The 19,970-nt window shown below is 42.9% G+C and overlaps 2 protein-coding genes across 2 annotated transcripts; one reads left to right on the plus strand and one right to left on the minus strand.

Annotated features, from left to right (window-relative positions):
• Positions 1–4,080: 4,080 nt before the first annotated feature.
• Positions 4,081–17,563, minus strand: LOC126969707 (forkhead box protein L2-like; the record flags this gene model as incomplete). Its single annotated transcript, XM_050815254.1, has 6 exons — positions 17,531–17,563; positions 15,209–15,316; positions 13,777–13,869; positions 8,353–8,449; positions 7,246–7,379; positions 4,081–4,146 (listed from the first exon to the last, which is right to left on the minus strand). Coding segments are annotated over exons 1-6 (501 nt in total), but the record flags the coding sequence as incomplete, so codon positions are not given.
• On the plus strand, positions 10,524–11,669 carry LOC126969843 (retinol dehydrogenase 11-like). Its single transcript, XM_050815415.1, has one exon. The coding sequence runs from the start codon at positions 10,696–10,698 to the stop codon at positions 11,629–11,631; it is 936 nt and encodes a 311-aa protein (XP_050671372.1). The 5' UTR covers positions 10,524–10,695; the 3' UTR covers positions 11,632–11,669.
• Positions 17,564–19,970: the final 2,407 nt, after the last annotated feature.

Genomic DNA, 19,970 nt, shown 5'->3' on the forward strand with positions numbered 1-19,970 from the left:
AAAAAACTTTAGTCTATTCAAATAAGATTCAAGAAGTTCAATTCTCCAATGGAAAGATGAATGCGATATATTTTTAATTCGACCATCAAGGAGGCTAACATTCCCACAAGTAATAAAGCAACGGGTCTCCAAGGGGCACAACCAATAACAAACAAGTTGTATGGTGCGGGTGAGGAGGGACTCTAACGTACAACACGCGCATGCGCACGCGACGCAACATTATAAGCCGACGAAATTTGTCGAGTTAGATTTTTGGCTCACAATGCATTTGTTCGATTGGAATATCATTTTAAATATAATTTAAATAACGACCTTAACCTTTCCTGGAAGTGAAATGTGGAAACAATAGATTTATTTTTGGTTATAGACACGAGGCTGAACCCCAGCCGTATCACACGTATCTGATCGGAATATTATAAATATTTCATAAGTTTAAGATTAATTGTGATTAGAAATAAATACAAAGCACCGACAAATATCGTCTGCCGATACAATTACACTACTTATAATACACAACCGGCACGGAGCCGGCACTCGAGGAGCGCATCCATTAACACTTATATAAATAATGTAGAATGCTTCATTCCCATTTCGTTACCGCCGTGCTAAGCCGACCTAACATTGTCACTACATAATATTTAAGTTATTTTACTTACAACTATAAGAATTTCGTCAAAAACTTAATATAAGAAAAGTTACGTTGTCAAAAGCTTTTGTTTTCACAAACGATCAATATTGTCCAATCAAAATTAGATTTATCTGTTATTTTATAATTATTTGGTTGACATGTAGCGCTTATCTTTACAATTTTAACTATTAATTTCTTGTATTTTTGCCACCCATAAAAAAGGGTGAATAAGTACTTTATAATGTATACAGCTAGAAGTATAATATAGTGTAGGTATTGCTTTAAGGTTCATACTTACTATTCGTTTTTTATGTAATATATTATGTCTTTTAATACTAATAACATAAATTTAGCCCTTACGTATCTATTATTGCCATTAATCAGAAAACAACACGCGTTTTGCACTTTCGACTATATCGGAACCAAAAAAATAAGCGCCACCATAACACACAAATAGGAATTCTTCAAAGACATGTACGTGGTGATAGTAATAATTCGTGTTTGTAAAATTTACATAGTGAACGTAGGGCTGCGCTTAGCACGGCGGCGTAGTGGTGCGTGCTAGACTCAGGGTGGTGGGTTCGATTCTTTAAGGGTGCGATCCGTGCACGCCGGGGGTAGTGGAGCCGCCTGATGGCTGCTGAGGTGGTAGTAGAACTTGCTGAAACAATAAAACAATCTAAATTGTAGATAACTTTCATTGGCTAACTGGTGTACACTAAGTATCTCCGCTCATGTCCCTTTACAACATTGCTGGTAACTAATTCTAGTACATTCTAATACAATAAAAATAGATCTGCAGCAAGTCTTTATTTTTTGATAGTCTTTAGCGTCACTGCAAAATCTCCGAATAATTTTCCTCGCGAAGCGGTAATTGTGAATTAATTGATTTTTTTGCATTAATTGCATCACATTTTTTGTATTTGAAAGGGATAACGGGCAAGAGACGCACGTGATGGCTGAGTAGTGATGAGGCAACCGCCCATGGCCATTTGCAAAACAAGGGGTCAAGAGATATGTCGCCGGAGTAGGACTTGTAGGAGTATACTCTGTGCTTGAAGGTCCGTGAGTCGTATCGGTTCGGGAAAACTGCAGCGGGTAATTGATTTCTTGCCTCGCACAGCCAAAATGGCTGTGCGAGGCAAGAATTTCAACGCAAAACGTGTGTTTGTGGAATGCTAGTTTTCAATATGATGCGGGTGAAATTTCAGAGCACTCCCGAGAGAAACCGTAACGCCAAAGAATCAAGCCGATCGGAGATTACTTGATCGTCGATGATACGAGCCGCTTTCGTTGTATTCCTCCCAATATGCGCTCAAATGAAAGAAGCTGGTACTGGGGAGCGCCTGTCAAGAAGTGAGAACAATACTTCATTTTAGGCCGTATTTGCGCCTTATATAGTTGCCGACAGCCGACGGTGCCTTGAAAGAGGTATTGTTTCGCCCTACTGAGGTATACCAAGCTTTTTGGAGGCAAAATGCCCTTCCATTCCAAGTGAGCACCATGTTACATAGCTTCACGTGTTCATTATGTCGCTAGAAGTGTGGTTTACATACTAAAAAAATGGCATTGTGAACTGTTGACCATTCCATTGTTACGACTTTATTTAATCGATGACAGTATCTCGATTAAATCAATTTTTAATCTGTGCGTGGTCACCTGTATAGAAAGGGTACAACAGTTCTTACTTTCCCCCCGCCATATCGCTTTAACTGTATTATAAATATTCTGCTCAAGGGGTAGACGAACGAAAAGAGAACTCTTTGTCAAATTCCTGTCGGCGATTCTAGCTATCTGAGGCGGGCATACGTTCGTCTCAGCAAAAATTTAGATTACACTTTTTAGTCTCATTCTTTCGAAAGGACATGTATAACACTTGCACGCATAGTGCAACGCGTCGCCAAAATGGCGAAATGACTCATTTTTTTCACCTCGTTTGCAAGGGGAAAAAATAGGGGTTCGATAGGCCAGCCTTGGTTCATTCACTTCGAAGCTGCCAGCTGTTAGCCTTGCTCCAGTGCAACTTGTCTGGTTCCTCGCCAACGGCTTGATGAACCGTTTTAACCCGCCGAAATTCTAATTTCAAGGCACATTATATCAAATTTTTCCCCTTGAATAAAAAATGGGATTGCGCCCTTTTTTTCTGTTTAAAATTTAAATTACTGTAATGGTATATCAGGGCTACTTATGCGCGAGATGCACGCGCGCTCTCGTTTAGCCAGGCTCATTTTATTATAGTAGGTTTACACTTAGCTAGCTTTACTCAGTGGAATTAATTTACTTAGCTGGCTTTCTTTGCTACCAAAGTGTAACAACATTTCGATTGACATTAAAGTAGGTTGACACTGTGTTAGGTATATTTATAACCATAGAGGAAAACGCTACCCTGTCCTTATCTTTTAATTAAAAAACATCAATCGAGTATCCATCAATATGTCATAGTGTGCGTTGCGTTGGTTGAGTGACTCACCTGCACTTGGTGTGGGTGTGGGTGCGGATGGTGTGGGTGGTGCGGCGGCGAGGCGGTGGGCGGCGCCACGTTCAAGTACGCCACGTGGTGGTGATGGTGATGATGGCCACCACCGCCGCCCGGACCCATCAGGGGGCAGAGCACCTGTTTTCAAAACTTAGTGTAAAACACATCTGTCACATTGTTATTTATAAGATATCATTCGGATTGGCTCAAAAAATTTATTTTACAGTTCCCCAAAGCAAGCATTGCGTCCGAAATCTCCTCGAGTCTAACCTATGCAAAACACTAGGCATTAGATCGTTACTTCTGACTGGTATTCTGTGCGAGTGTAGTTGAATTAATAGTTTTATCTATACCCACGCTTTAAATCAATTATTAAAGATTCTAAAACAGTTAATTTATTGCCAACATTAAAACACCCAATGTCCCAATAACCATTGCATCATCCAAACGAGTGTTGTAATGAAATTCAGTACAACATTACAACACTCGTTTGGATGATGTAATGGTTACTAAGACTGGCTTTTTTAATGTTAGCAGTAAGCTAACTGTTTCAGAATCTTTTAGATGATTCATATCATGGGTGTATATAAAGTTCTTATATGCAACTGTTGATTTTTTTTAAATGAAAATAAGGGACGAGACAAGCAGGATGTTCAGTTGATGGTAATTGATGCGCCTTACCCATTACAACGCAGTGCTGCTGTGATTCTTGAATAACCCATAAATTGTGAGCGGCACTACCATAGCGCTCGTCACCTTGGGACATGTATCATTTGCTCAGTATTTTCACTAGCTACGGCGCCCTTCAGACCGAAACACAGCACTGTGTACACATAACTGTTTCACGGCAGCAATAGGCGCCGTTGTGGTAGCCATAATGTAGCCGGCGGGGTGGTGGTACCTGGAAGGGCGGCTGCTGGTAGTGGTGGTGCGGGTGCGGCGTGTGCGCGGGCGACGGCGGCGGGTACAGCGCGGGCGACGCCGACGCGGGCGACGCGGACGGTGGCGCGTACCCCGCCTCGGAGCCGTGGTACATGCGCACCTGCGGACACAACACACCATTGCATCAGGCCTATCGCAGGTGACACACTTTCTGTGCTATCGAGTCTGCGGCACACAAAAAGTCTGCATTGCGCGCAAAATGTCTTTGGCAGATATTTAACAGACTCATCGTCCACGACATACAGTTTCGCTCATTTTGTCGGCAGCACAGTAGGGATGTCCACGCAATGGAAGTACAGAGATTGCAGTGTATTATTTCGTAGGTACTGGAGACGTAAAAAAGAAGAAGTAGAGAATTTTAAGCAAGCATTATAATATAATAACACGAAGGATTTTGGCACTACAAAACACATCAAGGACAACAAAGGCAACCCACTCACATCTGATAAAGATATTGTAAAAAGTGGTATGAGTATTACCATTTACTGCTGAATGAGGAATTTCCCAGACAGGCTGAAATCGAAGAACCAAGAATACAGGGACCCGTAAATCAAATCACTATCACGGAAGTCAAAAAGGCCATTCTGAAAATGAAAAACCACAAGACCTGCGGGCCTGGTGACATACCAGCCGAACTGTGGAGGTCCCTGAAAGCAGGTGGATAAGTCTGGCTAACTAATTCGTTTAATAATATCCTAACAACTGAAGAAATGCCAGATGCATGGAGAAAAAGCATACTTGTTCTTTTCTACAAAAATAAGGGAGACGTCAGAGAGTGCGGAAGCTTTCGTGGAATAAAACTCACATCACACGCCCTGAAAATTTGGGAACGAGTCCTCAGTGAACGTCTAGCATCTATAATCTCGCTAACGGAAAACCAGTTTGCTTTCACAAGCGGAAAGGAAACCATGGACGCAATTCATGCTGTAAGACTGATCATGGAAAATGCTAAAAGAAATGGTGAAAATTTTTGGATTGTATTTATAGACCTAGAAAAAGCCTTTGACCGAGTCCCAAGGACATTTATATGGCAGGCGCTCAGAGCGCACAGTATACCTGAACGCTAAATACGTATCATTAAAGATATGTATAACAACGTCCAAACCTGCGTCAGAAACTCAGCCGGTCCATCCAACAGCTTCCATAAAAAAGTTGGCGTCCATCAGGGTAGTGCACTGAGCCTTCTGCTATTTAATGTTGTCATGAACTATCGGTCGGCAAAAATCCAAAAACAAACTCCATGGAATATCTTGTATGCTGACGACGTAGTACTAATATCTGACAGAGTCCAAGAGCTACAAGAAGATTTAGAAAGATGGAGAGAGTCGTTGGAACATAATGACTTGCGCATTAGCAGAACAAAAACAGAATATTTGTTTTGTAATTTCAATCCCAACCCTTCACTTGACCCGGGCATCACGCTAAGTGGCACGGCCCTCCCTAGAGCTAAAAGTTTTAAGTATCTAGGATCCGCTCTCTGCGGATATCTCTATAGAAGTGGACGTAACACAGAGAACGACATCTGGATGGATAAAGTGGTGTACTTTCACAGGGGTGCTACGTGACGCTAAAATGCCAGTAAAAACTAAAGGCAAGGTCTATTAAACGGCAGTACGACCAGCCTTACTGTACGGTAGCGAATTTTGGGCAAGAAAAAAGGCCCATGAACAAAAGCTACATACCACCGAAAATCGTTTGCTGAGATGGGCGGGAGGAGTAACACTCAAGGACAGAGTACAAAATAAATATATAAGAGGAAGCTTTAAAGAGGAAGTCATAACCGACAAAATAACAGAATCTAGGCTCAGATGGTACGGACGCGTAATGCGTAGGCCCGATGATTATGTGGTGAAAAAGTGCCTTTCCATGGCTGCAAGAAAGAGGGGTAGGGGAAGACCCCAAACTACCTGGATGACGAATGTCCAAAGGGACATGAAATACCTTGGCCTCAGTGACGAAGACGCGAAAACACGATCTCCATGGCGCCGCATGTTAACAAAAGTCGACCCCGCGTAACTTCTTAAGAAGACTTCATACCACATTTTTTTTTTTTAATTTCTCTCATGATACTCTGCCAAAGATGAATCATTCAGCGCTGGTCTGTTTTCTATTTCTTGAATCAACATCCATACATCGATGTTTAGCGCCGTGATACACGTCAATCTATAGCAAGTGCAGACGACGGACTAAAGTGAGCGTCGTCTGCGCTAACGCATGTTAACGCGAATGTTATATGTTCTTGGCGCACTTTTTGTACGACGCGGTCTTTTATACGAAGATATTTTGTGTGTCAAACTTTTTGTGCGTCGTTTGCAGTACTGCATATAATTCTATGTGTTTTATTATCACAGACTAAAAAATGCGTCACGGATAGTCTGTCGTCTGCGATAGGCCTCAGGCTTAAAGTAAGCGCTTTTGAATTGTCACTATAAATATTTCTTTTAAATTACTGAATTTATCATATGTTCGGAAAAAGTTGAACTAGTGAGAAGAAGTAATATGAAATTCAACAGCCAATCTTTTCAATCGAATGAAGTATTTTACAATGGGTGTAATATTCATTGCAATTTAGTTTGTAAGGTGCTGCATACAATATATGAATCGTGATTACATAGTATAAATTATTTCATAAAAAGTAATAGAGAATAAACTATATAAATACTAGCTGACCCAGCAAACGTCGTATTGCCATATTACATATTTAAAAAAATCAATTATTAAAATTTTGATGCAACCGATTTTCAGACCTACCAAATATATCGTACTACAATTATTGTATTCGATTGCCATCTTGCAACCCTATATCGGTTTGGTGGTTGGAACAGAATAATATAAAAATCGTGATACAAAAATTGTTGTAGATCGTACAAGGGCGAAAGTTTAAATTTGTATGTATTTTTAATGCTGAATCATAATAAAATAAAAATAAAAAAAATTGTCAAAAAACGCGTGAGGGATGGGCTATTTTCGATATGTATCAAATAACCTTTCAGCTTAGGGGTCATTTACTACTCTTTCATAACACCGGAAGGTCTCAGAATAGAATTGGATATAATAAAAGATATAATAATAGAATAGGTAATTGGTAGCGAAGGCATAGTGGCGATTTAATTATCCTTAGTCAGTTGGCTTATATAATTAGGTCAAGACGCAGTTAGTGAGTGATGTTAATAATAATATTCATGAGATAGTGACTCACCATGTGTTGGTACTGCAGCGCCTGCTGCGGCGGGCCGGGGTGCGGATGCGGATGCGGGTGCGGATAGGGCATGAAGGGCTGCATGGGCGCCGGAGCCAGCAGCGGCTGCCCCGTGGCCGTGGCCACCTGCATACCTGGACACAGGACACAGTACAATCACCATGCACCTACTATATCAAGCAAAAAACCTACCTACTAAGCTGGAGGTCCCGGGTTTGAATCCCGGTAGGTGCAAGCATTTATATGATGAATATGGATGTTTGTTTCCGAGTCATGGATGTTTAAATGTATTAATGTATGTTTAAGTAAGTATATTGTATTAAATATATCATTGTCTTGTAACCCATAACACAGGCTATAGATGCTTAACTTGGGACAAGATAATTTGTGTAAAAAGTGTATCAATATTATTATTATTATTATACTTCACTCGCACAAACTATAATATTTAACTATATTTATTGTACCTATCTAGTGTTATATTATGTCAATTATACAGCCACCATTAGCAATATAAGTACATACTTTATTGAGTCTTTGAAAAAGTTTACACTCTATTGCCGAAAAGCTTTGTTTACCGTATTATAATGTCGCCAAAAAGCACAGTTGTTTTGGTGCCATAGATACCTAAATCTAGGTCCAATTTTTTTTTATGAATCTAAAATTCATAGAAATATTAGGTTAATACGCAGTACATACTATATTACATACATAATATTTTGATTATTACCCACGCCCATTAGAGGAGTATCATCAGCAAAGGTCGCAACAGCGTTATTATCTATTTCAGGAATGTCATTTGTGTAAAGTAGGGACTGTAGGTACAGGACTGGACCTAATACACTTCCCTGAGGCACTCCAGCTTTTATTTCCTTAATTTCTGAACAGAAATCATCTTGTGGAATTCAAATCTTTTATGTCTAAGTCATTAGATTAACCATTTTAATGTTAACTAACTAATTAGGCCACTAGATTTTTTCAAAGACTCAATAAAGTATATACTTATATTACTGATAGTATCTGTATAAATGACAGATAAAAGTAGAGGAGTGGAACAAAGAAATGATAAAATTGTGTGTGATATACCAGGTACACCAATATACATACCTTTTCTGAAGTTTCTCTGAGGCTGCGCGGGCATGGGTGCGTGTTGCCCCGCCGCGGCAGCACCCGGGGCCCCGCCCCCCATCGCAGCTCCATATATCTAGTAACACAACACGAAAATGATTATTTATAAATGTTAATATGCCTTCTTATCTAGAAGAAAAATTAGTTATCTCTTGTTGAGGCTGAGTGAATAATATTGCTAATAACTCGTGCGTGCCTAGTCCGATGTAAAACAGAGCACGAAATCGTTATTTGTTGTACATGATATATTGCTATTTATCAATATTTCACATAATATAAAGAGAGACTCATCTGATCGGCCGCCATCTTGAATATACCAAAGCCGAAAAACAACAAAACATTTTTATTCTTAAGTTAACTGTTGTGTTACTCAATTGCTCGTAATTTCAGAAGTGAGAACAGTACTCGATGTGGGGCCGAGTTTGCGCCTTATATAGCTGCACGCTGTGGCTTGAAGTACTGTTTCGCCTTATTGAGTACACCAAGCTTTTTAGAGGCCTTCTCTTCCAAGCAACAAATGAACTGAATGTCGCTCGATGTATCGGATGTGAGAGACTTTTTATCGGTGATCGCAATATCTAGTGTCTTCTTTGGGTTAAACTGGACAATCTGTAAGTGTAGTTTTTCTAAATAAGAAAAAAAAAAAACGTTTTTGATAGGATATCTGTGCATTATTACTATTATGAAAATCTAAGCTAACCTAATCAACCCATAACGACTAACTCCACTGATTATTATGTCATAATTATCATAACATTATAAAATGATAAGAGAATGTACTATGAATTATAAACTAACTGACATTAAAGATACGTTGACATTGATAAGAGGGTCAATTACGTATATTGTAGTTAATAAATTAATAAAAACTATAACTTTTAATGCTTAGCCTTTATTAAATACTAATTTAGGCAACGTTTTCAATCAACATACGTAGAGTTTTTATTTTATTGTTCAATATACTCGCCTTTTAGCATTAGACACTTGGTATACCTTTTTTTTCAGCTTTCTTTCATAAAAAAGCTCTTCATCACACTTAAAAATTCCTGTATTGCACCGACTACGGCTTCATCATCTTCGAATCTCTGTCCTTTCAAATAAATCTTCACTCTCACTCAATTCCTTTTGTAAGGAATGGTACAGAGCATTATCCATAATAATTATAATAATGTGATTCATGAAGATTTTCCAGTGGCTAAGTAAATTTTGTAAATTTTAGATCAACAAATCAATTTGTTGGTGTCTATTGATTTGAAAGAGAGGAAATTGGGTACGAAATTGTTTGCCTTTGTCCATCAGTTATCAGCCGTTGTATTTCTCATCAATAGCGGCGATACTTATAACTTGTTTTCTTTTGTTATTCTGCGTCGACAATTTTTTTCTGTGTATTCTTACACAAATTTGAAAACCCGCGGGTTCGATTCACATCGTTATAAATAAGAGTTATCGCTTTAAAAAAATAACACATTGTGTACTTTTTTGTCGCTTGAGGTGATGATTTTATTTATTTATTAATTTTTGGGAAACATACAGTATTTATAAAAATTACAAGAATACATATAAAATTGTACACACACCAATAAAGTTTCCACTAATATACGTATCATGTGAGCAGTTAAAAAAGAGGATAAACATAATAAAAAAAATTTTGGCTTGGCATATTTCTGAAGGAGTTAGTGCGTGGTCATTTCGAGAAAAGATGAGACAAGAAGCTAGTAAAACGCACTGAAAGCGATATGTAAAAAAAAATGTTTCCTCCGGGCCACTTATTATTCAAGAATTTAATTGAACCGCATTAAAACCCAAAAAAACCAGCACCTGTTAATATGCACTATACGCCAAAAAGCTGTTCGTGTATGTCTATCCGTAATTAAAAGTCAATAAAAAGTTAATTGACATAATGTTCTATGTAATAAGACAACTAACGATATAAGCAAATTACTCGGTAATAGATTCTGGATCTAATTCCCTAATAACACTTCGACAAGTTAATAAAAACAGTACTTTGAGTACTGCTTTTAGAAATGTCTACCGTGTCACAATCAACAATTACACTCCAAAAATTTTGTTTCAATCAAATCTTCTAGAGTTAGAATATTATAAGCCAGGGCAAATAACTAAAGTATCTATCTAACATGTACGATGCGCGGAATGATCCGATCAATCGAATAGATGTCATTCAGTTACCGGCTGACTACACGGGCGTAGTTACAGCTCTGGTTTCTTTAATTAATCCAAATAATCTACAGTCGCCAACGATAACACTATCAATATCTGTTGTAATTACATAACTATTACTAGTATCTCACGACAAACGCTATAATGTGGCTATTTTGGTTCTTGCTAACAATTGTCTTGATAAAGCTGTTCAACAAAGTTACTTCCGGGAAATGTTACGACGAGAAAGTGATGAGTGGTGAAGTGGTTGTCGTGACAGGTGCAAGTGGAGGTATAGGGTACGAGACCGCGCTAGAGATAGCCCAAAGAGGCGCTAAAGTGATTATCGCGTGCCGTGATGCGGCGAAAGGACAACGCGCCGTTAACGAAATAACAAAGCGAACCAAAAACACTAAAGTACGTTATATGCATTTGGATCTAACCTCACTGGCGTCAGTAAGGAATTTTGTGGAAGAGCTGAAGTCGAGTGAAGCCAAATTGGACGTTCTGGTAAACAACGCCGGGGCGATTTGCACAAAGCGCGAGTACACCGCGGACGGTCTTTTGAAGGATATGCAGATAAATTACTTCGGGCCGTTCCTTCTTACTGTACTTCTAGTGTCGTTGTTGAAGAAGTCTGCGCCAAGTCGTATTTTGGTTGTATCGTCCGCGTGGCATAAGTTTGGCACCGCAGAAGACATAAACGACAAGAGGTATTGTTACATCCAAAGTTATGCGAACAGTAAATTTTGCAACGTGGTTTTTAGCAAGGAGTTGGCGAGACGCTTGGCGCATACCGGAGTGGTCGTGAACAGCCTGAATCCAGGACAAGTGAACACATCTTTGTACAAAAGCTCTAGTTTTTTGGAAAGATTGCGTAGTTTACTTCTGTATTTCTTTTTCAAGACGCCAAACGAAGGCGCTCAAACGTCTCTATACGTTGCTGTCTCGGACTATTGTGACCAAGTAACTGGAAAGTATTTTGAAGACTGCGCCGAAGCTTCGCCAAGTGCTAGAACAGAGGATATTGTGCTCGCAAAGAAATTGTGGCAATTGACTGAGGGACTCGTAAAATTAACCCCGGAGGAAACTTCGCTTTAAAGATAAATGTCTTTTGATAGTAAATATTAAAAATATGAGTCTAATATTTTTTTTAACCGACCTTGTTTTAAATATATGCTTGAACTTTGTAGTAGCTAACTTGTTTATTTTTTAAAGAAAAGAAAAACATTTATTGTAACACACACAAATAACAAAAAGAAGTAACTTAAAAATATACAAATATAAAAACGTGTGGCGTTTAAAAAGGAGCAACTCAGCATGTGTTTCAACACAAGTGTGCTGCAACGCTGATCTTGTGTGACCCCCGCGTGACACATGAACCTCAGGGGCGACACCTCGCCTGAATTACAGTATAACTATAATAAACAACAATCATCTACTAAACTTAACTTAAAAACAAGAGCAAACATAAATAGAGTAATTATAATTAATAATTCCTAATAATGACAAATAATAAGATAAAACAAAAAAGATCCCAGTCTCTTTGAACACAACTAATGCTGGAATACTGACTTCGATATTCATGTAATAGATATATTTTCATTTTTAATTTGAGGGAATAAACAGATAAGGATGCTTTGAAAGGTGGTGGTATATTGTTCCAGCACTTAGTTGCCTTATAACTATCTACCTACTGACCGACCCTATCTAAAAGACAGAAGACCGTGTAGCGCCGCTCTGGCGTGGTACAAGGTATTCGTGTTGCTTAACCAGTTCAATTTGTTATATAAATATGCGGGAGCCTTAGATGTGACCACATTAAATAGTAGAGCAGCGAAATGCAGGCGTCTTCTATTCTCCATATTTAAAACTTTATATTTTATCAAATATGGAGTAATGTGACTTCGTGGAGGAATGTCCCAAATATATCTCGCGCAAGCATTTTGGACCTTTTTCACTTTTTAGTCCCGAATATATGCTGTGCGTCTGATTAGATTTTTTGAAAACCAAAAAATATAAAATCAATATCTCACTGCACCTCCTTTCCCACTTGTGATTTCTTGATTAATGGATCCTCTTTTAAAACGATATCCAAATTATTTAAAGGGTCGCGGCGACGTGGTAAAAAGTAATTTGAAATTCGTTCTCAGCAATCCTCAAATCTTTGAAAACTATATGTAAATTGTTACAGAACCATTTTCTATCTTCGAAGTTGGACTCAAGTCACCCTAAAACGCTTGGAAATGATATCCATATTGTTGTAATGACAAATTTCAGCGGCGGTCATATTGCATTTCAAAAATAACATCAGCCTCCCAAAAAACTTCAGATGGGGCGAACTACAACGTGGTGAGGCCAACGTCCGTCGAAATACATTAAAAATTATACACTCTAATCATATTGTCAAACACTCCAAAAGAAGTAAGTAAAAATAGGTATAACTAACTTATGTCAAATAACGTATCATATCAATAATAAATACCAAGTTCCAATGGTTCGACATTTTTCTCCTAGTATTAGTGTGAGTCAGTAGCGTATTCTTATAGAAGTTTTCCTTTAATACCAAAATATCATAATAAATTAATATTTTTAAACATGTTTATTAAATTCACTCAAATCAAAATTAGTTAGTTAAAAAAAACCCAAAACTCACACAACGTGTTAACCATAAAATATCAATTCGTCACATACTAAACCAAGCTTAAGAGGAAACTCTTACCCCCTTATCAAATAATGGTCCACTAACTTAAAACAGCTGCTACAGTGTTTTCTCATTCTGACTTAGGTCAATAGAAGAAGACAGAGTGACAATTAGCAATGCTTTAAGCTTTAAGTTAGCAGACCATTATGAATAAGGGGGTTAACCTTTAGTCTCAATGCAGAAATACTTTTGGGAGCGAGGGGCTGAAACGGGTGGTAAAAGGACATACTCGATATTCATTCAGCTCTTGGACTGCAGTTCAAAACGTTAAAAATACTTTTCGGGCGGAATAATCAAAGTTATTATTACAAATAGGTGAACAAAAACTATACTTTTACACAGAGTGTGGTTGATTGTCATAGTTTTGATTAAATTGCAAAAGTTGATTAATTTACTCAAGAGATTTCGAGATAGAAAGCACTATTGGCTGTTAATAAACCGCAAACAACACACGTGGTCATGTTAATACGCACACACACACGCAATACTATTACAGTTTCCAAAAGGTATTGGTATTCCCCCACTCAGCACGCCTCTCTCACCGAATCGTGTCTGTGTCTTTTCTCAGCCAGCACGAGTATAGGTTGCGCGTACTGGCGGCACTCACACGCCATTTCCATTTGCCCATTTCCTGGCTATATGATATTATAAACAAATACTCTATATTATAATTAATCTTTTTGTTTGTGAATATCACCTAAATATGATGAATTAGAAGTCAAAAAGTAAAATTTTCTGGCCAATTCGTTTTTTTTTTCACATTCAAATTATAATAGTATCTGTCTCAATACAATATTTATAAGTCTCATATTTTTTAATTCAATCGTGTACGGAAATAATAGCGCCTATATAAAATAAATTGGACGTCGTATTTATTGCAACATGTTTTCTCCAAAATAGCTCGTGATACAATCGGCATGGTGACAGTTTCATAGAATAAATTGTATAAAACAATATGTTTAAAGGTCTGTGTTTCCCAACTTGGCAACAACGCCTCACAGGGGGGCAATTTAAAAATGGACTCGACACGACAATATTCCTTTCGCATTGGGTTATTTAAATGCAATGATTGATATCGGTGACAAATTTAACAAAAAAAAGGCAAATTCCAAGAATGTGCAAAAAATATTCGCCTTGATATACACAACGCGGAGACTTCATCATCTTGCGCATCAAGCGCAAGGATCGCACTAAATGAATATAGAAAAAAATTTTAATTTCAGTTTTTCACTGTATGTTAAAATTTTACTTAAGATATTTTGACAACAATTTTATAGTGATTTCTTCCTAAAACTTATCATTTATATTTTTAAGGGAACAAAATAATTTTTAAAGCTTAAAAATTGTGGCCTGGCCTAAAAAAGGTTGAGAAACACTGGTCTAAACTATGACTATAACCTAGATAAGATAACAACATTGAGAAAAATACAATAATAATAAAAATAATATGGAATATCGTAAAAGTTCATGTTTACTGAAAAGTGAAAACGTCAAAATAATGTAAATACACTGTAATCGCTTGAAGTTGTCGCACGTAATTCAAGATTGATAAAATTGCTTGAACAATTACAGCTTATTTTTTATTGCTGACATAAATGTTTGTTATTTATAAGAAAAGAAATATTGCCAGTGGCAACGGAATGAGCACCCGGGGCAGCGAATTACTGGTTTATGAATAAAATGATACATTGAACGAAATTTGTAAATTATTGGCTTATTTCTAATTTGCCATATTTTAAATAAAACACTTTTTAAGGGATTAAAACGCGTGTAATTGTAACAGTGTTTTTACATTCAGATTCAGATTCTGCGTAAAAGTAAAATTGTTATTATTATTTTGGTTAACCCGACATGTCGAGACATTTCCGGATCACGTTTTCAGGGGGACTGGTCCCCCTTAATCCTTTAAAGTGTTTGATTTAAATGTGTAACACTCTATTTTCACGTGTCACACGTGTGTGCGTCCATACGTACCGGATGCGGGTGTGGGTGAGGGTGCGGGTGCGGATGCTGCAAGTAGGCGGGCGGTTGTTGCGACGCGGCGGCAGCGGCAGCCATCATCGCGTACGGCACTGCAGCCATCTGTGTTCATAAGTTTTTTTTTAAATATCGATTGAAATTTGGCCCGTATTGTATACGTAATAGCCACCAAGATGCGTCTGTCTTATAACCCTATTTTTGTGACGGTAATTAAAAACATTTAGGTATACTGTTTGATTGAAAGTAAAAATTTAATTATGTTATTAAAATGTTTATCAAATAAGTAGTATTTCTATTTAACAGTGTTAATTAACGTTCTATGTGATATTTTAAACTGGGTTTGAACGCTTATTAGAAATTAAGTTGTTTGAAAATATTAGAGGAAACACATTCCCATTTATTCTACCTTGAATACTGTTAAATAATCATAACGACTTAGTAAATAAATTCAGAGAATATTTTTCATTGTCATCCTTTACTTGTTATGAGAGGTACATGAGGCATGACATCATTAATTCTCCGGCTAGACTTCAAGAAATCCTAGCGTCGTATACTAAAAAAAGAAGAATATAAATTTTGAAATAGTTCTGCTCCGTGATGTAATTCTATGATTATTTACTTTTTAACCGACTTCAAAAAGGAAGAGGTTATCATTTCGATCGGTATTTTTTTTATGTGTGCACACCGATTACTCTGAGATTTATGTTCTGATTTACGTAATTTTTTCATAGTTCGATTTAGAATAGATGCCATTTGGTCCCATAAACGACAGTCGACGATTTCCCGAGAGAGACCTGCATGGCCCGTGTATACCGCATCACCAGTGCTGTCGTCTGCATAGCAATGTATGTTAGAGGTGTCCAACATATCATTGATATGCAGAAGAAGCAGCGTAGGACATAGCACACAGCCTTGGGGCACTCCAGCATTCACGGGCTTCGGGTTCGAGCAATGTCCGTCGACAACGACCTGTATACTGCGCCCAGTAAGGAAGCTGGAGGTCCAATTGCACAAGCTCTCGGGAAGCCCAAATGATGGAAGTTTTGAGAGGAGCGTTTAACTTACTGCTAGGCCTTCCCCCTTGCTTTCAATAGCCGTAGCCCATCTTTGTGTTAGGTATACCAGAAGATCACCTGCCGACCGACCGTTGTTCAATGAATCAACGTCGTTGATCAATGAGTCTAGTGATGACTTCCATGAGTCAGGGACTACGCCGTCGGAATAAGAGTGCCGGAATAAACGCGTTAGCACCGGCGTCAACTCAGGGGCATACGTTCTAAGCACGATTGGAGAAATGCCATCCGGCCCGCTCAACTTCCTGACGTCCAACGAAAACAGAGCCTAACAGTTTTCTGTATGAATTGTATATGTATATAGGCATAGAGCTCTGACACCGCGGGATGGTCGGCGGTGTTTTTCCGTTGTCGTCAAGAGTCGAGTTGGGAGACGAAAAAAGCGCACAGGAGATCGGCTTTCTCTTTTGCCGTATGGGCCAGGATGTCATTCATCATGTGCAACGGCGGCATGGACGGCTGGCTAAAGTTACCAAGAGCAGCTTTCGACAACGACCAGAACTTGCGTGTTACGGTCGGGTAACTGGAAAGCTGCTTGCCGATTTTGACGACGTGCTTTGACTTCGCACGGGCGATTTGCTTAAAAAATTTGGAGGCACGGTTATATTTCCTCTTAAGAACTTTGCAGTTCGGATCCCTTGTGCCTAGCGCCGCAACCCAAGTTCGATACGCCTGTTTTTTGCAGTCAGATGCTGCTTTAACTGACGCATCGAACCAGGGCTGTGATCTGCCACCGATCTAATATAAAATAAAAATATCCATGCTCTGCAGTATCACATCGGCTACTGCAACGGCGTAGGCACTAGGATAATTCGAAGGGAAACAAACCTTGCCCCAAGGGTAGGATGCAAAAAAGGAACGCAACCTATCCCAATCTGCTGACTTGTAGTGCCAAACGCGGCGGGTCGCTGGTGGTCTGCGACGTTGGCGTCGGATAGGCACTACACTCCTGACCAGGCAATGGTCGGGCGTTCCGAGAGGGGCGTCGACAAAGACCTGGTAACCATCGGGATGTGTAGTCAGTAGAAGATCTAATAAGGACGGCATGTGGCTATCCATATCCGGGAGCCGCGTTGGCGACTCAATCGATTGGGACAGACCATACGCCAATGCAAAAAATGCTCCAGTCCTCGACACTAACCTATGCGAAACATAGCGGCGTTAGGCCGCTACTTCACGCCGCCGAGCCCCATGCCACCGACGTGCCCGGTGTGTTCACCAATGACTACTTGACGGTACTCACCATGTGCGGGCCGGGCGGCGCCGCGGGCACGTAGCTCACGCCCGCTCCCACCACGCCCACTCCGCCCAGGCCGACCCCACGCCGCCGAGCCCCATGCCACCGACGTGCCCGGTGTGTTCACCAATGACTACTTGACGGTACTCACCATGTGCGGGCCGGGCGGCGCCGCGGGCACGTAGCTCACGCCCGCTCCCACCACGCCCACTCCGCCCAGGCCGACCCCACGCCGCCGAGCCCCATGCCACCGACGTGCCCGGTGTGTTCACCAATGACTACTTGACGGTACTCACCATGTGCGGGCCGGGCGGCGCCGCGGGCACGTAGCTCACGCCCGCTCCCACCACGCCCCCTCCGCCCAGGCCGACCCCACGCCGCCGAGCCCCATGCCACCGACGTGCCCGGTGTGTTCACCAATGACTACTTGACGGTACTCACCATGTGCGGGCCGGGCGGCGCCGCGGGCACGTAGCTCACGCCCGCTCCCACCACGCCCACTCCGCCCGGGCCGACCCCACGCCGCCGAGCCCCATGCCACCGACGTGCCCGGTGTGTTCACCAATGACTACTTGACGGTACTCACCATGTGCGGGCCGGGCGGCGCCGCGGGCACGTAGCTCACGCCCGCTCCCACCACGCCCACTCCGCCCAGGCCGACCCCACGCCGCCGAGCCCCATGCCACCGACGTGCCCGGTGTGTTCACCAATGACTACTTGACGGTACTCACCATGTGCGGGCCGGGCGGCGCCGCGGGCACGTAGCTCACGCCCGCTCCCACCACGCCCACTCCGCCCAGGCCGACCCCACGCCGCCGAGCCCCATGCCACCGACGTGCCCGGTGTGTTCACCAATGACTACTTGACGGTACTCACCATGTGCGGGCCGGGCGGCGCCGCGGGCACGTAGCTCACGCCCGCTCCCACCACGCCCACTCCGCCCAGGCCGACCCCACGCCGCCGAGCCCCATGCCACCGACGTGCCCGGTGTGTTCACCAATGACTACTTGACGGTACTCACCATGTGCGGGCCGGGCGGCGCCGCGGGCACGTAGCTCACGCCCGCTCCCACCACGCCCACTCCGCCCAGGCCGACCCCACGCCGCCGAGCCCCATGCCACCGACGTGCCCGGTGTGTTCACCAATGACTACTTGACGGTACTCACCATGTGCGGGCCGGGCGGCGCCGCGGGCACGTAGCTCACGCCCGCTCCCACCACGCCCACTCCGCCCAGGCCGACCCCACGCCGCCGAGCCCCATGCCACCGACGTGCCCGGTGTGTTCACCAATGACTACTTGACGGTACTCACCATGTGCGGGCCGGGCGGCGCCGCGGGCACGTAGCTCACGCCCGCTCCCACCACGCCCACTCCGCCCAGGCCGACCCCACGCCGCCGAGCCCCATGCCACCGACGTGCCCGGTGTGTTCACCAATGACTACTTGACGGTACTCACCATGTGCGGGCCGGGCGGCGCCGCGGGCACGTAGCTCACGCCCGCTCCCACCACGCCCACTCCGCCCAGGCCGACCCCACGCCGCCGAGCCCCATGCCACCGACGTGCCCGGTGTGTTCACCAATGACTACTTGACGGTACTCACCATGTGCGGGCCGGGCGGCGCCGCGGGCACGTAGCTCACGCCCGCTCCCACCACGCCCACTCCGCCCAGGCCGACCCCACGCCGCCGAGCCCCATGCCACCGACGTGCCCGGTGTGTTCACCAATGACTACTTGACGGTACTCACCATGTGCGGGCCGGGCGGCGCCGCGGGCACGTAGCTCACGCCCGCTCCCACCACGCCCACTCCGCCCAGGCCGACCCCACGCCGCCGAGCCCCATGCCACCGACGTGCCCGGTGTGTTCACCAATGACTACTTGACGGTACTCACCATGTGCGGGCCGGGCGGCGCCGCGGGCACGTAGCTCACGCCCGCTCCCACCACGCCCACTCCGCCCAGGCCGACCCCACGCCGCCGAGCCCCATGCCACCGACGTGCCCGGTGTGTTCACCAATGACTACTTGACGGTACTCACCATGTGCGGGCCGGGCGGCGCCGCGGGCACGTAGCTCACGCCCGCTCCCACCACGCCCACTCCGCCCAGGCCGACCCCACGCCGCCGAGCCCCATGCCACCGACGTGCCCGGTGTGTTCACCAATGACTACTTGACGGTACTCACCATGTGAGGGCCGGGCGGCGCCGCGGGCACGTAGCTCACGCCCGCTCCCACCACGCCCACTCCGCCCAGGCCGACCCCACGCCGCCGAGCCCCATGCCACCGACGTGCCCGGTGTGTTCACCAATGACTACTTGACGGTACTCACCATGTGAGGGCCGGGCGGCGCCGCGGGCACGTAGCTCACGCCCGCTCCCACCACGCCCACTCCGCCCAGGCCGACGCCCACGCCGCCAAGCCCCATGCCACCGACGCCCACGCCCATTGG

Source organism: Leptidea sinapis, chromosome 19 (assembly GCF_905404315.1).
Source record: "Leptidea sinapis chromosome 19, ilLepSina1.1, whole genome shotgun sequence".
In the NCBI taxonomy this organism is placed as follows: domain Eukaryota; kingdom Metazoa; phylum Arthropoda; class Insecta; order Lepidoptera; family Pieridae; genus Leptidea; species Leptidea sinapis.